Source organism: Heptranchias perlo, unplaced genomic scaffold (genome assembly GCF_035084215.1).
Source record: "Heptranchias perlo isolate sHepPer1 unplaced genomic scaffold, sHepPer1.hap1 HAP1_SCAFFOLD_162, whole genome shotgun sequence".
In the NCBI taxonomy this organism is placed as follows: Eukaryota; Metazoa; Chordata; class Chondrichthyes; order Hexanchiformes; family Hexanchidae; genus Heptranchias; species Heptranchias perlo.
In genome coordinates this window covers 224,228-241,172 of record NW_027138881.1, presented here as the reverse complement: position 1 = coordinate 241,172, position 16,945 = coordinate 224,228, and the positions used below count along the sequence as shown (strand labels likewise).

The following is a 16,945-nucleotide window of genomic DNA, read 5'->3' as shown; positions in this document are numbered from 1 at the left end:
ACCTGTGGTTGGACTGAGATTTTACATTGTTTCACTCTTACATTTCCATTTTCCACAAAAAAAATCAATTTTGAAACTCTGCTTAAAACAACAGACTCTGCATAGACATCATGGCCCCACCTCCCCACCATATCCCTCAATCCCACCGACCCACCATATCCCTCAATCCCACCTACCCACCATATCCCTCAATCCCACCTACCCACCATATCCCTCAATCCCACCTACCCACTAACTCACTATACCACCGAATCCAAACTACCCATCTTCTTACCTTATCTCTCCACCCTTTCTCTCTCCACAAACACATCGAGTTGTCTCTTGACCTCATTTCTGCTTCAATGTCCTTCCCTTGTAACTCATCCCAAAACTCAATTACTCTTTGCCTGTCCAAGTTTCGACCTCCTGTCCCCCACTCTCAAGTCTCTTTTATCTCAGTCTTTAAATCTTACTCTCTCTTTATTTCTCTTAGAATCACGGAATCATACAATGGCTACAGCACGGAAGGAGGCCATTCGGCCCATTGAGTCCATGCCAGAGCAATCCGGCCAGTCCCACGACCCCGCCCTATCCCCGTAGCTCTGCAAATTTTTTCCCTTCAATTACTTATCCAGTTCCCTTTTGAAGGCCATGATTGAATCTGCCTCCACCACCCCCTCGGGCAGTGCATTCCAGATCATAACCACTCACTGTGTAAAAAGGTTTTTCCTCATGTCACCTTTGGTTCTTTTGCCAAGCACCTTAAATCTATGTCCTCTGGTTCTTGACCTTTCCACCAATGGGAACAGTTTCTCTCTATCTACTCTGTCTAGACCCTTCATGATTTTGAATACCTCGATCAAATCTCCTCGCAACCTTCTCTGTTCCAAGGAGAACAACCCCAGCTTCTCCAGTCTATCCACGTAACTAAAGTCCCTCATCCCTGGAATCATTCCAGTAAATCTCTTCTGCACCCTCTCCAAGGCCTTCACATCTTTCCTAACGTGCGGTGCCCAGAACTGGACACAATACTTCAGTTGTGGCCGAACCAGTGTTTTATAAAGGTTCATCATGACTTCCTTGCTTTTTTTATTCGTTCACGGGATGTGGGCGTCGCTGGTGAGGCCGGCATTTATTGCCCATCCCTAATTGCCCTTGAGAAGGTGGTGGTGAGCCGCCTTCTTGAACCGCTGCAGTCCCTGTGGTGACGGTTCTCCCACAGTGCTGTTAGGAAGGGAGTTCGAGGATTTTAGAAGTTTACAACATGGAAACAGGCCCTTCGGCCCAACATGTCCATGTCGCCCAGTTTATACCACTAAGCTAGTCCCAGTGGTAGCATAGTGGTTATGTTACTGGGCTAGTAATCCAAAGGCCTGGACTAAAATCCAGAGTCATGAGTTCAAATCCCGCCACGGCAGCTGGCGAATTTAAATTCAATTAATTAAATAAAAATCTGGAATTAAAAGTAGATTACTAGTATCAGTAATGATGGCCATGAAACTACCCGATTGTCGTAAAAACCCATCTGGTTCACTAATGTCCTTTAAGGGAAGGAAGCCTGCCGTCCTTACCCGGTCTGGCCTATATGTGACTCCAGACCCACAGCAATGTGGTTGATTCTTAATTGCCCTCTGAAATGGCCCAGCAAGCCACTCAGTTGTAAAATCTCACTACGAAAAGTCATAATAAGAATAAAACCGGGCGGACCACCCGGCATCGGCCACGACAACGGCAAAACACCAAGCCCAGTCGACCCTGCAAAGTCCTCTTCTCTAACATCTGGAGACTTGTGCCAAAATTGGGAGAGCTGTCCCACAGACTAGTCAAGCAACAGCCTGACACAGCCATACTCACAGAATCATATCTTTCAGCCAACGTCCCAGACTCTTCCATCACCATCCCTGGGTATGTCCTGTCCCACCGGCAGGACAGACCCACCAGAGGTGGCGGTACAGTGATACACAGTCAGGAGGGAATGGCCCTTGGAGTCCTCAACATTGACTCTGGACCCCATGAAATCTCATGGCATCAGGTCAAACATGGGCAAGGAAACCTCCTGCTGATTACCACCTACCGCCCTCCCTCAGCTGATGAATCAGTCCTCCTCCATGTTGAGCAACACTTGGAGGAAGCACTGAGGGTAGCAAGGGCACAAAATGTACTCTGGGTGGGGGACTTCAATGTCCATCACCAAGAGTGGCTCAGTAGCACCACTACTGACCGAGTCCTGAAGGACACAGCTGCCAGACTGGGCCTGCGGCAGGTGGTGAGCGAACCAACACGAGGGAAAAACTGACTTGACCTCGTCCTCACCAATCTATCTGTCCATGACAGTATTGGCAGGAGTGACCACCGCAAGGTCCTCGTGGAGATGAAGTGCCGTCTTCACACTGAGGACACCATCCAACGTGTTGTGTGGCACTACCACCGTGCTAAATGGGATAGATTCAGAATGGATCTAGCAGCTGAAAACTGGGCATCCATGAGGTGCTGTGGGCCATCAGCAGCAGCAGAATTATATTCCAGCACAATCTGTAACCTCATGGCCCGGCATATTCCTCACTCTACCATTACCAAACAAGCCAGGGGATCAACCCTGGTTCAATGAGGAGTGTAGAAGAGCATGCCAGGAGCAGCACCAGGCGTACCTAAAAATGAGGTGCCAACCTGGTGAAGCTACAACTCAGGACTACATGCACGCTAAACAGCGGAAGCAACATGCTATAGACAGAGCTAAGCGATTCCACAACCAACGGATCAGATCAAAGCTCTGCAGTCCTGCCACATCCAGTCGTGAATGGTGGTGGACAATTAAACAACTAACGGGAGGAGGAGGCTCTGCAAACATCCCCATCCTCAATGATGGCGGAGTCCAGCACATGAGTGCAAAAGACAAGGCTGAAGCGTTTGCAACCATCTTCAGCCAGAAGTGCCGAGTGGATGATCCATCTCGGCCTCCTCCCGATATCCCCACCATCACGGAAGCCAGTCTTCGGCCAATTCGATTCACTCCACGTGATATCAAGAAACGGCTGAGTGCACTGGATACAGCAAAGGCTATGGGCCCCGACAACATCCCAGCTGTAGTGCTGAAGACTTGTGCTCCAGATCTAGCTGCGCCTTGAGCCAAGCTGTTCCTGTACAGCTACAACACTGGCATCTACCCGACAATGTGGAAAATTGCCCAGGTATGTCCTGTCCACAAAAAGCAGGACAAATCCAATCCGGCCAATTACCGCCCCATCAGTCTACTCTCAATCATCAGCAAAGTGATGGAAGGTGTCATCGACAGTGCTATCAAGCGGCACTTACTCACCAATAACCTGCTCACCGATGCTCAGTTTGGGTTCCGCCAGGACCACTCGGCTCCAGACCTCATTACAGCCTTGGTCCAAACATGGACAAAAGAGCTGAATTCCAGAGGTGAGGTGAGAGTGACTGCCCTTGACATCAAGGCAGCATTTGACCGAGTGTGGCACCAAGGAGCCCAAGTAAAATTGAAGTCAATGGGAATCAGGGGGAAAACTCTCCAGTGGCTGGAGTCATACCTAGCACAAAGGAGGCCAATCATCTCAGCCCCAGGGCATTGCTGCAGGAGTTCCTCAGGGCAGTGTCCTAGGCCCAACCATCTTCAGCTGCTTCATCAATGACCTTCCCTCCATCATAAGGTCAGAAATGGGGATGTTCGCTGATGACTGCACAGTGTTCAGTTCCATTCGCAACCCCTCAGATAATGAAGCAGTCCGAGCCTGCATGCAGCAAGACCTGGACAACATCCAGGCTTGGGCTCATAAGTGGCAAGTAACATTCACGCCAGATAAGTGCCAGGCAATGACCATCTCCAACAAGAGAGAGTCCAACCACCTCCCCTTGACATTCAACGGCATTACCATCGCCGAATCCCCCACCATCAACATCCTGGGGGTCACCATTGACCAGAAACTTAACTGGACCAGCCATATAAATACTGTGGCTACGAGAGCAGGTCAGAGGCTGGGTATTCTGCGGCGAGTGACTCACCTCCTGACTCCCCAAAGCCTTTCCACCATCTACAAGGCACAAGTCAGGAGTGTGATGGAATACTCTCCACTTGCCTGGATGAGTGCAGCTCCAACAACACTCAAGAAGCTCGACACCATCCAAGATAAAGCAGCCCGCTTGATTGGCACCCATTCCACCACCCTAAACATTCACTCCCTTCACCACCGGCGCACTGTGGCTGCAGTGTGCACCATCCACAGGATGCACTGCAGCAACTCGCCAAGGCTTCTTCGACAGCACTTCCCAAACCCGCGACCTCTACCACCTAGAATGACAAGAGCAGCAGGCGCATGGGAACAACACCACCTGCACGTTCCCCTCCAAGTCACACACCATCCCGACTTGGAAATATATCGCCGTTCCTTCATTGTCGCTGCGTCAAAATTCTGGAACTCCCTTCCTAACAGCACTGTGGGAGAACCGTCACCACACGGACTGCAGCGGTTCAAGAAGGCGGCTCACCACCACCTTCTCGAGGGCAATTAGGGATGGGCAATAAATGCCGGCCTTGCCAGCGACGCCCACATCCCATGAACGAATTTAAAAAAAAGTTGCCTGCACTTGGCCCATATCCCTCTATACCCATCTTACCCATGTAACTGTCCAAATGCTTTTTAAAAGACAAAATTGTACCCGCCTCCATTACTGCCTCTGGCAGCTCGTTCCAGACACTCACCACCCTTTGAGTGAAAAAATTGCCCCTCTGGACCCTTTTGTATCTCTCCCCTCTCACCTTAAATCTATGCCCCCTCGTTATAGACTCCCCTACATTTGGGAAAAGATTTTGACTATCTACCTTATCTATGCCCCTCTATTTTATAGACTTCTATAAGATCACCCCTAAACCTCCTACTCTCCAGGGAAAAAAGTCTCAGTCTATCCAACCTCTCCCTATAAGTCAAACCATCAAGTCCCGGTAGCATCCTAGTAAATCTTTTCTGCACTCTTTCTAGTTTAATAATATCCTTTCTATAATAGGGTGACCAGAACTGTACACAGTATTCCAAGTGTGGCCTCACCAATGCCCTGTACAACTTCAACAAGACATCCCAACTCCTGTATTCAATGTTCTGACCAATGAAACCAAGCATGCTGAATGCCTTCTTCACCACCCTATCCACCTGTGACTCCACTTTCAAGGAGCTATGAACCTGTACTCCTAGATCTCTTTGTTCTATAACTCTCCCCAACGCCCTACCATTAACGGAGTAGGTCCTGGCCCGATTCAATCTACCAAAATGCATCACCTCACATTTATCTAAATTAAACTCCATCTGCCATTCATCGGCCCACTGGCCCAATTTATCAAGATCCCGTTGCAATCCTAGATAACCTTCTTCACTGTCCACAATGCCACCAATCTTGGTGTCATCTGCAAACTTACTAACCATGCCTCCTAAATTCTCATCCAAATCATTAATATAAATAACAAATAACAGCGGACCCAGCACCGATCCCTGAGGCACACCGCTGGTCACAGGCCTCCAGTTTGAAAAACAACCCTCTACAACCACCCTCTGTCTTCTGCCGTCAATCCAATTTTGATTCCAATTGGCTACCTCACCTTGGATCCCGTGAGATCTAACCTTATGTAACAACTTACCATGCGGTACCTTGTCAAAGGCTTTGCTAAAGTCCATGTAGACCACGTCTACTGCACAGCCCTCATCTATCTTCTTGGTTACCCCTTCAAAAAACTCAATCAAATTCGTGAGACATGATTTTCCTCTCACAAAACCATGCTGACTGTTCCTAATCAGTCCCTGCCTCTCCAAATGCCCGTAGATCCTGTCTCTCAGAATACCCTCTAACAACTTACCCACTACAGATGTCAGGCTCACCGGTCTGTAGTTCCCAGGCTTTTCCCTGCCGCCCTTCTTAAACAAAGGCACAACATTTGCTACCCTCCAATCTTCAGGCACCTCACCTGTAGCTGTCGATGATTCAAATATCTCTGCTAGGGGACCCGCAATTTCCTCCCTAACCTCCCATAACGTCCTGGGATACATTTCATCAGGTCCTGGAGATTTATCTACCTTGATGCGTGTTAAGACTTCCAGCACCTCCCTCTCTGTAATACGTACACTCCTCAAGACATCACTATTTATTTTCCCAAGTTCCCTAACATCCATGCCTTTCTCAACTGTAAATACCGATGCGAAATATTCATTTAGGATCTCACCCATCTCTTGTGGTTCCGCACATAGATGACCTTGTTGATCCTTAAGAGGCCCTACTCTCTCCCTAGTTACTCTTTTGCCCTTTATGTATTTGTAGAAGCTCTTTGGATTCACCTTTGCCTTATCTGCCAAAGCAATCTCATGTCCCCTTTTTGCCCTCCTGATTTCTCTCTTAACTCTACTCCGGCAATCACTATACTCTTCAAGGATATTTTGACCCAGTGATGATGAAGGAACGGCGATATATTTCCAAGTCGGGATGGTGTGTGTCTTGGAGGGGAACGTGCAGGTGGTGTTGTTCCCATGTGCCTGCTGCTCTTATCCTTCTAGGTGGTAGAGGTCGCGGGTTTGGGAGGTGCTGTCGAAGAAGCCTTGGCGAGTTGCTGCAGTGCATCCTGTGGATGGTACACACTGCAGCCACTGTGCGCCGGTGGTGAAGGGAGTGAATGTTTAGGGTGGTGGATGGGGTGCCAATCAAGCGGGCTGCTTTGTCCTGGATGGTGTCGAGCTTCTTGAGTGTTGTTGGAGCTGCACTCATCCAGGCAAGTGGAGAGTATTCCATCACACTCCTGACTTGTGCCTTGTAGATGGTGGAAAGGCTTTGGGGAGTCAGGAGGTGAGTCACTCACCGCAGAATACCCAGCCTCTGACCTGCTCTTGTAGCCACAGTATTTATGTGGCTGGTCCAGTTAAGTTTCTGGTCAATGGTGACCCCACAGAATGTTGATGGTGGGGGTGGCTTTTGTACTCTATTCCTCTATTTATAAATGATGTGGAGATGCCGGTGATGGACTGGGGTGGACAAATGTAAGGAATCTTACAACACCAGGTTATAGTCCAACAGTTTTATTTGAAAATCACAAGCTTTCGAAGTTCTCTGACTATATATGCGGTAAGCTTCATGGAATCCCACACTCACCTGACGAAGGAGAAAGCCTCCGAAAGCTTGTGATTTTCAAATAAAACTGTTGGACTATAACCTGGTGTTGTAAGATTCCGTATGCTTTTTTAACCGCTTTCTCAACCTGCCCTGCCACCTTCACGATTTGTGTACATAAACCCCCAGATCTCTCTGTTCCTTTTAGAATTGTGCCCTTTAGTTTATATTGCCTCTCATTCTTGCTCTTGAAATGTATCACCTCGCATTTTTCTGCATTAAATTTCATCTGCCACGTGTCCGCTCTCTTGAAGTCTATCACTATCCTCCTCACTCCTTCCAAGTTTTGTGTCATCTGCAAATTTTGAAATTGTGCCCTGTACACCCAAGTCCAAGTCATTAATATATATCAAGAAAAGCAGTGGTCCCAGCACCGACCCCTGGGGAACACCACTGTACACCTCCCTCCAGTCCGAAAAACAACCGTTCACCACTACTCTCTGTTTCCTGTTACTTAGCCAATTCTGTATCCATGCTGCTACTGCCCCTTTTATTCCATGGGCTGCAATCTTTAAGACAAGTCTATCATGTGCCACTTTATCAAATGATTTTGAAAGTCCATATGCACCACATCAACTGCATTGCCCTCATCGACCCTCTCTGTTACCTCATCAAAAAACTCTATCAAGTTAGTTAGACACGATTTGCCTTTAACAAATCCGTACTGGCTTTCCCTAATCAATCCACACTTGTCCAAGTGACTGCTAATTCTGTCCCGGATTATCATTTCTAAAAGTTTCCCCACCACTGAGGTTAAACTGACTGGCCTGTAGTTACTGGGTTTATCTTTACAACCTTTTTTGAACAAGAGTGTAACATTTGCAATTCTCCAGTCCTCTGGCACCACCTCGGTGCCTTTCTCTATCTCATTCTATAGTACATTTACTGACCGTATCGGGCACTTCCTGGTTTTTAGTCTGTGCGGTTTGTCAATTGAGTTTCACTTCCTGGTTCTCGCAGCGTGGTTTGCATCAAGCTGATTGGTTGAGGGGACAGAGAGATCCTTTCTCCGCTCACGCAGCACGGGAAAAAACGCTGCAGTTTTTTGAACTCGGATTTCGAGGAAGTTGCCAAACAGAGCATGGTAAATCCAATGAATGGCGAGCACAGCTGGTTCATCGCACAAAGCAATTTCAGGGCCATTGTTTTTAGACAGGAATTAGCAATGACCTCAAGGAACAGAAGCTACTTACTGGCACAGGCCCCTCTGGATTGAACCAGCCAGGTCTCTCCCATCCGTGTCTCTCCTGGAAAACACAGCCCTGCTGGAGGATCTCCTGAGACCAGAGAAATGTTAATATCAGTCACCATCGGAAAAACAAATATTGGAAATATCTCATGCTCTGGGTGCAGTGAATGGTGCCGTTAAATCCTGGTTATAGTCATCAGTACAAGAGAGAGAAAACTCAACACAGTTTGGAAATCGACTCCAAAACCATTAGTTAGTTCTGGAATTCTCCACGTCCTTCTGGCACCCCCGGCCCGTATCCCGGCCCATACCCCAAACCTCAACTCCTGTTCCGACCCGTATCCCGGCCCGTACCCCAAATAACCTCTCTAACCACCTCGAGGACTCTAGAACCCTTCACCCTCCACACAAACCAAGACTGAATTACACAGCTCACTCCCATCCAGCATTTATTTAAATATTCAGGTAACAGGAGGATGTGGAGTCTGAGCGTCAGCATTTAATGAAACTATTTACAGTCTTTCTGCAGGATCTGCGTTGCTGCAACTCCTCTCACAAACTGTGCAACATCTGTGACTAAAGTCCGGCAAATTCATCAAACCAGCATCAAAATCTGATCAGTGTCCCTGAGACTTACCGTCAGAGGCTCACGGACTGAGAGCATGAGTTAAAACACTGGTATTCTGATCCTGATCACAGACACACACACAGGATACTGGGTGCAGCCTATAGAGGCTTTTATTTACCATAAATATTTAACGTCCGAGGGGAGCCCCATTACCCCCACACCACTGTAAGTCTCCCCCTGGTGGTCACTACTGACCTGGTGCAATGGGTCCAGTCTCATGTTCCTTCCGGCCAGAGCCTCATCGTGGGGGAAAACCACTGAGTAATTCTTGGCGTAGGATTCGTGGCTTCGCTCTCGGATCCAACGATTGTCGTTGGTCATCGAATGATGAAAACGCCTGTAGCAGAAAACGCCGGATAGCACACAACCATCACACGCACACAAGTGCGACCATGCAAGAGACACACATTGCAGTGCAAGAGATATACAGGGCCCCGCTCACACTCGGGGGCCCCGCTCACACTCGGGGGCCCCGCTCACACTCGGGGGCCCCGCTCACACTGGTCATGGAGGAGTTAAGTAGCCCGGGCACAATGACTGTGTTGGAACCCCACAGTTTTACAAACTAAATGTAATTACAGGTTTCATTCAGATCATTAAAGAAAAGCATCAACTCCCATTTATTTCCTGAAAATCACTGCGTTCCAATTAAACACAAACCCATCAAACCACAATCAGAGATTGTGTAACCAGAGCCCAGGGATTGTCACTGAGCAGCGAGACCAGGAGCAGCGCAGAGATCTCGGAGGGTTGTGGGGCTGGAGGAGGTTACAGAGTTAGGGAGGGGTGAGGCTATGGAGGGATTGGAAAACAAGGATGAGAATTTTAAAATCGAGGCATTGCCGGACTGGGAGGGAGGTTTAATAAACCGTCACCAAATCCGGTGAGTGTTTAACCAGAGCAACTAACCAAGGGTGGGATTCTGGGAAGCACAGACGTGAAAGATAAATATTCTGGTGAAGCTTCCAACTGTTGGGTTAAACTGGCTCAGGATTATCGGCCGTTCACTCACCGGATGTCGTAGCTGTACATATCTTTCTCTGGCCGTCCATCGATGACCCAATCAGCCAACTCCTTCCCACAGCCACCTCCCAACATCATACCTGAGAAAGAGGAACCGAGAGGTGTCAGTCTACTCTCCGTCACTCTGTCTCTCAAACTTGCTGCTCAACCCTGGGGGCTTCACACTATCACTGCTCCTTTCCTTTAATGTATGTTTTACAGACATGTCACTGGCATCGGGGGGGGAGAGAAAGAGTGACCTCCTGCCCCTTAACCTCCGGTGTCAGCAGTGGCTCAGCGGTCACACTCTCACCTTGGAGTCAGAAGGTCGTGGGTTTGAGTCCCACTTCAAAGACTTGAGCACAAAGTCCAGGCCGACACTCCCAGTGCAGTACTGAGGGAGCGCCGCACTGTCGGAGGGTCAGTACTGAGGGAGCGCCGCACTGTCGGAGGGTCAGTACTGAGGGAGCGCCGCACTGTCGGAGGGTCAGTACTGAGGGAGCGCCGCACTGTCGGAGGGTCAGTACTGAGGGAGCGCCGCACTGTCGGAGGGTCAGTACTGAGGGAGCGCCGCACTGTCGGAGGGTCAGTACTGAGGGAGCGCCGCACTGTCGGAGGGTCAGTACTGAGGGAGTGCTGCCCTGTCAGAGGGTCAGTACTGAGGGAGCGCCGCACTGTCGGAGGGTCAGTACTGAGGGAGCGCCGCACTGTCGGAGGGTCAGTACTGAGGGAGCGCCGCACTGTCGGAGGGTCAGTACTGAGGGAGCGCCGCACTGTCGGAGGGTCAGTACTGAGGGAGTGCTGCACTGTCGGAGGTGCCGTCTTTTGGATGAGACATTAAGACGTCTGACCTCTGAATCTCGTGGGAAGGCCGATGGGAGGGAGGCAAAACTGGTCAAGAGCCTCCCTGTCCTGGTCAAGCAGCTCCCAACAAGATCGAGACAGGAGGTGACGCAAAAGGAGACATTCGCCCGAAAACAACAGCTCCTCACCCTCGAGCAGCACTGATGGGCAATTCCACAACATCTATTGACCCGCAACAAGACACAGGAACAGATGTGGCTACTCGCAACTAATCCAAGTTCTTACCTGCGCTGTTGAATCCACATCCCAGGTAAAAGCCCCTGAGTTCTGGAGCCTCTCCCATCAGGGGCTTGTGGTCAGCGGTGAAGGCCTCTACACAAACAAGGCACCATTACCGTTAGACACACTCACTGAAGGCATGGAACAGAATCTCCGCTAGAAAATTGTGCTTGAGAAACAGTGACCAGCCCCGAACCCTCCCGACAATGATCACCACCGCCTCAGACCCACCACACTGCAGGAATTCATTTCGACTAACTGAAACTCTTCCACACTCCCTGGTCCCGAAGATGGGTCGAGTTGGGAATCCCAGTAGGGTCCGGGTTAGAACTCTGCAATGCAGCTCCCAAACCCCCTCCCCAGCTCCATCTAAAGGAGGTGACTGGTACCAGGGCCCCTCTTCCACATCCACAGCCCAGGGGAAAGAATTCCTTCAACCCCCGCCCTTCAAGGTATCACAGGAGGAACAGCACAGGAGGAGGCCATTCGGCCCATCGTCTGTACCAGCTCTTTGAAAGCTGTCCAATTAGTCCCGCTCCCCTGCTCTTTCCTCATTGCCCTGCAAATGTTTCTATTTTAATTATTTATCCAATTCCCTTTTGAAAGTTATTATTGAATCTGCTTCCACCGCCCTTTCAGGCAGCGCATTCCAGATCAGAACAACTCGCTGCGTAAAAAAATATTTCCTCATCTCCCCTCTGGCTCTTTGGCCAATCACCTTAAATCTGTGTCCCCTGGTTACCGACCCTCCTGCCACTGGAAACAGTTTCTCCTTATTTACTCTCTCAAAACCCCTCATGATTTTGAACGCCTCTATTAAATCTCCCCTTAACCTTCTCTGTTCCAAGGAGAACAATCCCAGCTTCTTTGCTGTGTAATGCTACAGAACTATCTAAAGACTGACCATTAACATGACCAATGCTGAGTGAAAGTAACACCAGGAGACCCCACCCCAACATCAGAGTAACATTCCCCACAAAGGTGACCCAGTAAGAGCAAGGATCAGATCACAACCTCCGACTCTTCCATTTCTCCGACCCCCAACTGGGGTATTGATGGAATGGTACTGAGGCAAAGAGGTTCGAATCCTGGTCAGTGTCGGGTTACCTGATATTGATCGGGGTAAAGGGGAGGGGGTTACCTGATATTGATCGGGGTAAAGAGGGGGTTACCTGATATTGATCGGGGTGCTGGGGAGGGGGTTACCTGATATCGATCGGGGTAAAGGGGAGGGGGTTACCTGATATTGATCGGGGTAAAGGGGAGGGGGTTACCTGATATTGATTGGGGTAAAGGGGAGGGGGTTACCTGATATTGATCGGGGTGCTGGGGAGGGGGTTACCTGATATTGATCGGGGTGCTGGGGAGGGGGTTACCTGATATCGATCGGGGTAAAGGGGAGGGGGTTACCTGATATTGATCGGGGTAAAGGGGAGGGGGTTACCTGATATTGATCGGGGTGCTGGGGAGGGGGTTACCTGATATCGATCGGGGTGCTGGGGAGGGGGTTACCTGATATCGATCGGGGTAAAGGGGAGGGGGTTACCTGATATTGATCGGGGTAAAGGGGAGGGGGTTACCTGATATTGATTGGGGTAAAGGGGAGGGGGTTACCTGATATTGATCGGGGTGCTGGGGAGGGGGTTACCTGATATTGATCGGGGTGCTGGGGAGGGGGTTACCTGATATCGATCGGGGTAAAGGGGAGGGGGTTACCTGATATTGATCGGGGTAAAGGGGAGGGGGTTACCTGATATTGATCGGGGTGCTGGGGAGGGGGTTACCTGATATCGATCGGGGTGCTGGGGAGGGGGTTACCTGATATCGATCGGGGTAAAGGGGAGGGGGTTACCTGATATTGATCGGGGTGCTGGGGAGGGGGTTACCTGATATTGATCGGGGTAAAGGGGAGGGGGTTACCTGATATTGATCGGGGTAAAGGGGAGGGGGTTACCTGATATTGATCGGGGTGCTGGGGAGGGGGTTACCTGATATTGATCGGGGTAAAGGGGAGGGGGTTACCTGATATTGATCGGGGTAAAGGGGAGGGGGTTACCTGATATCGATCGGGGTAAAGGGGAGGGGGTTACCTGATATCGATCGGGGTGCTGGGGAGGGGGTTACCTGATATTGATCGGGGTAAAGGGGAGGGGGTTACCTGATATTGATCGGGGTAAAGGGGAGGGGGTTACCTGATATTGATCGGGGTGCTGGGGAGGGGGTTACCTGATATTGATCGGGGTGCTGGGGAGGGGCACTTCAGTTGGCCTCAGTACCCCTGATGTCGAGCGGGAAGAGAGGAAAATAAGATCAGCGATAGGGTTAATGCAGATTCACCAGAATGATACTGGGGCTAAAAGGGTTAAATTACGAGGACAGGTTGCACAGACTGGGCTTGTATTCCCTCGAGTGTAGAAGATTAAGGGGTGATCTAATCGAGGTGTTTAAGATGATTAAAGGATTTGATAGGGTCGATAGAGAGAAACTATTTCCTCTGGTGGGGGGAGTCCAGAACAAGGGGGCAGAACCTTAAAATTAGAGCCAGGCCGTTCAGGGGTGATGTCAGGAAGCACTTCATCACACAAAGGGGAGTGGGAATCTGGAACTCTCTCCCCCAAAAAGCTGTTGAGGTTGGGGGTCAATTGAAAATTTCAAGACTGATATTGATAGATTTTTATTGGGTGAGGGGATCGAGGGTTACAGAACCAAGGTGGGTAAATGGAGTTAAGATGCAGATCAGCCCTGATCCAATCGAATGGCGGAACAGGCCTGAGGGGATGAATGGCCTCCTCCTGTTTCTATGCGATGACCCTACACCCGGTCAGAGGCACACGGACAGAATTAAATAAAAGCAGCAATCGGACTTCTGCCAAATCTTCACCAACGCCTCCGAGGGACTGGTGTTCAGCTCCTCCCTTACCAGGGCCACACACGGTCGATTTCACCCCGGTCCTCTCCAGAGCGGGAATACGATTGATGGCTCCTTCAATCAGCTGCGTGAAGACGTCCCAGTCCAGGTCAAAGAGGCTGAAGGCAAACTTATCCGAGATCTGCCAGAGGAGACGGCAAAATCAAAATAAGAGCAGAATGGGTTCACACCAACAAGGCCCATCAGTGCATGAAGTCGCTCCTTGTAAGGTACACTCTAACCCCCAATTAATCACCCCCCACAGGCCCTGTACACTCTAACCCCCAATTAATCACCCCCCACAGGCTCTGTACACTCTACCCCCCAATTAATCACCCCCCACAGGCCCTGTACACTCTAACCCCCAATTAATCACCCCCCACAGGCCCTGTACACTCTACCCCCCAATTAATCACCTCCCACAGGCCCTGTACACTCTACCCCCAATTAATCACCTCCCACAGGCCCTGTACACTCCAACCCCCAATTAATCACCCCCCACAGGCCCTGTACACTCTAACCCCCAATTAATCACCTCCCACAGGCCCTGTACACTCTACCCCCAATTAATCACCCCCCACAGGCTCTGGACACTCCAACCCCCAATTAATCACCCCCCACAGGCTCTGTACACTCTAACCACCAATTAATCACCCCCCACAGGCCCTGTGCACTCTAATCAAAGTCACAAAAAGCATCCTCTGACAGTCACCAAGGTGCATGATCCCTCCTCATCCTTCTCGACTCCCAGCTCCACACTGTCACTGCCGCCTGCTCCAGCTCCGTCTCTCCCTCTCACACACAAGACTCTTACCTCTTCCCAGAAGTTCGGATTTGGCTCATATCCACCGACAGACAGGGCATCGCCTTGGAGACGGAGGTACACAGAGGCATCGTGATCGCGAACATTCGGCATGTTCTGGGAGGGAAAACAATGACGAGTAAGTGAGTTCAGAACACGATTTACCAACAGACACGCCCTCTACACTGTCCCATCAAACACTCCCAGGGCAGGTACAGCACGGGTTAGATACAGAGTAAAGCTCCCTCTACACTGTCCCATCAAACACTCCCAGGGCAGGTACAGGGTTAGATACAGAGTAAAGCTCCCTCTACACTGTCCCATCAAACACTCCCAGGGCAAGTACAGGGTTAGATACAGAGTAAAGCTCCCTCTACACTGTCCCATCAAACACTCCCAGGGCAGGTACAGGGTTAGATACAGAGTAAAGCTCCCTCTACACTGTCCCATCAAACACTCCCAGGGTCAGGTACAGCACGGGTTAGATACAGAGTAAAGCTCCCTCTACACTGTCCCATCAAACACTCCCAGGGTCAGGTACAGCACGGGTTAGATACAGAGTAAAGCTCCCTCTACACTGTCCCATCAAACACTCCCAGGGCAGGTACAGCACGGGTTAGATACAGAGTAAAGCTCCCTCTACACTGTCCCATCAAACACTCCCAGGGCAGGTACAGGGTTAGAAACAGAGTAAAGCTCCCTCTACACTGTCCCATCAAACACTCCCAGGGCAGGTACAGGGTTAGATACAGAGTAAAGCTCCCTCTACACTGTCCCATCAAACACTCCCAGGGCAGGTACAGGGTTAGATACAGAGTAAAGCTCCCTCTACACTGTCCCATCAAACACTCCCAGGGCAGGTACAGGGTTAGATACAGAGTAAAGCTCCCTCTACACTGTCCCATCAAACACTCCCAGGGCAAGTACAGGGTTAGATACAGAGTAAAGCTCCCTCTACACTGTCCATTAAGATTCACTTCCCGCCTCAGCAGTGCCACGGGCTGTCCTTGAGATTGATGATTTGGTGCTGGTCTGCATGCTGTGGTCTGTGCTCTCTACTCAGGATCTGAGCTCCGAGTCCCTCTGGAATGTTTCCATGTACCCACAGGTGAGGATTGTGGACGAGGGAGGTGTCCCTCGAGGGGGTTTGTCCCTCGAATGGAGATGTCCCCAGGGGGTGTCCCTTGAGGGGGGTTGCTCACCCCATAATGCCACACTCAAGTGCCAGTGAGTGACCCCCTGAACCTCCTGTAGTTCAGGGGTAAACACAGCGGCCTGGAGCAGGAGGGCCACCAGTTTGGGTCTCAGGTCTGGAGCTGTTGCGACTGAGCCTCAGTATCTACAGTGAGGGAGGGGTAACGGGTCAGTCCAGCTCTCCTGCTCCGATCACCGTCCAGCAACTCCTGTCGCAACGTGCATTGGATGTCGGGTCAGAACAGGAGCCGATCGGTCGTGATGCCCTCCATAGCCAAATAGCCCACTGATGCCACCATATGAAGGATGATGCGGAACCAGACGCAATGGAGCCTGTACCCCAGCGAGAGTCAGTGTCTTCAAGGGAGGGGAGCAGGGGTGAAAACTGGCCGTGTCCCTAAATGAATGGGCCAGGCTGCAGTGTCTAAACACATTCAGACAGCGAGCCGCAGACAGCGAGCTCCAGACAGCGAGCTCCAGACAGCGAGCTCCAGACAGCGAGCCCCAGACAGCGAGCCGCAGACAGCGAGCTCCAGACAGCGAGCCCCAGACAGCGAGCCGCAGACAGCGAGCTCCAGACAGCGAGCCCCAGACAGCGAGCCGCAGACAGCGAGGTCCAGACAGCGAGCCGCAGACAGCGAGGTCCAGACAGCGAGCCGCAGACAGCGAGCCCCAGACAGCGAGCTCCAGACAGCGAGCTCCAGACAGGTCCGGTTACACTCACAATATGAGCATAAATTAAATGCACAATTAAAAAGATAAACATTAAAATAAAACCCTGGGAGCGATCAGCCCACTGCCCGTACGCACCTGGATTCCTTCGATCCGCTCCGTTACCACGTAAGCATGGCGCATGGCGATGAGTGGCACATTGACCCCTGCCATGACCCCTAGCGCCCGGGCCCACACACCTGAACAGAACAGAGTGAGTTACCAACACTGGCAAACACCCTGCTCTCTGCTGGTCACCGAGGTAAGCTGGAGGCCTCCTAATATAAACAT

General features: G+C 50.6%; 1 protein-coding gene across 1 annotated transcript in view; it reads right to left on the bottom strand.

Annotated features, from left to right (window-relative positions):
• sardh (sarcosine dehydrogenase) overlaps positions 1 to 16,945 on the bottom strand; it is an 89,050-nt gene that overhangs the window by 46,396 nt on the left and 25,709 nt on the right. Inside the window, exons 5-11 of the mRNA XM_067977597.1 lie at positions 16,754 to 16,854; positions 14,762 to 14,866; positions 13,960 to 14,089; positions 11,046 to 11,132; positions 9,967 to 10,057; positions 9,150 to 9,291; positions 8,331 to 8,414 (exon numbers count right to left, since the gene is read on the bottom strand). Coding sequence (XP_067833698.1) covers positions 8,331 to 8,414; positions 9,150 to 9,291; positions 9,967 to 10,057; positions 11,046 to 11,132; positions 13,960 to 14,089; positions 14,762 to 14,866; positions 16,754 to 16,854 — 740 coding nt within the window. The remainder of the gene's footprint in view (positions 1 to 8,330; positions 8,415 to 9,149; positions 9,292 to 9,966; positions 10,058 to 11,045; positions 11,133 to 13,959; positions 14,090 to 14,761; positions 14,867 to 16,753; positions 16,855 to 16,945) is intronic.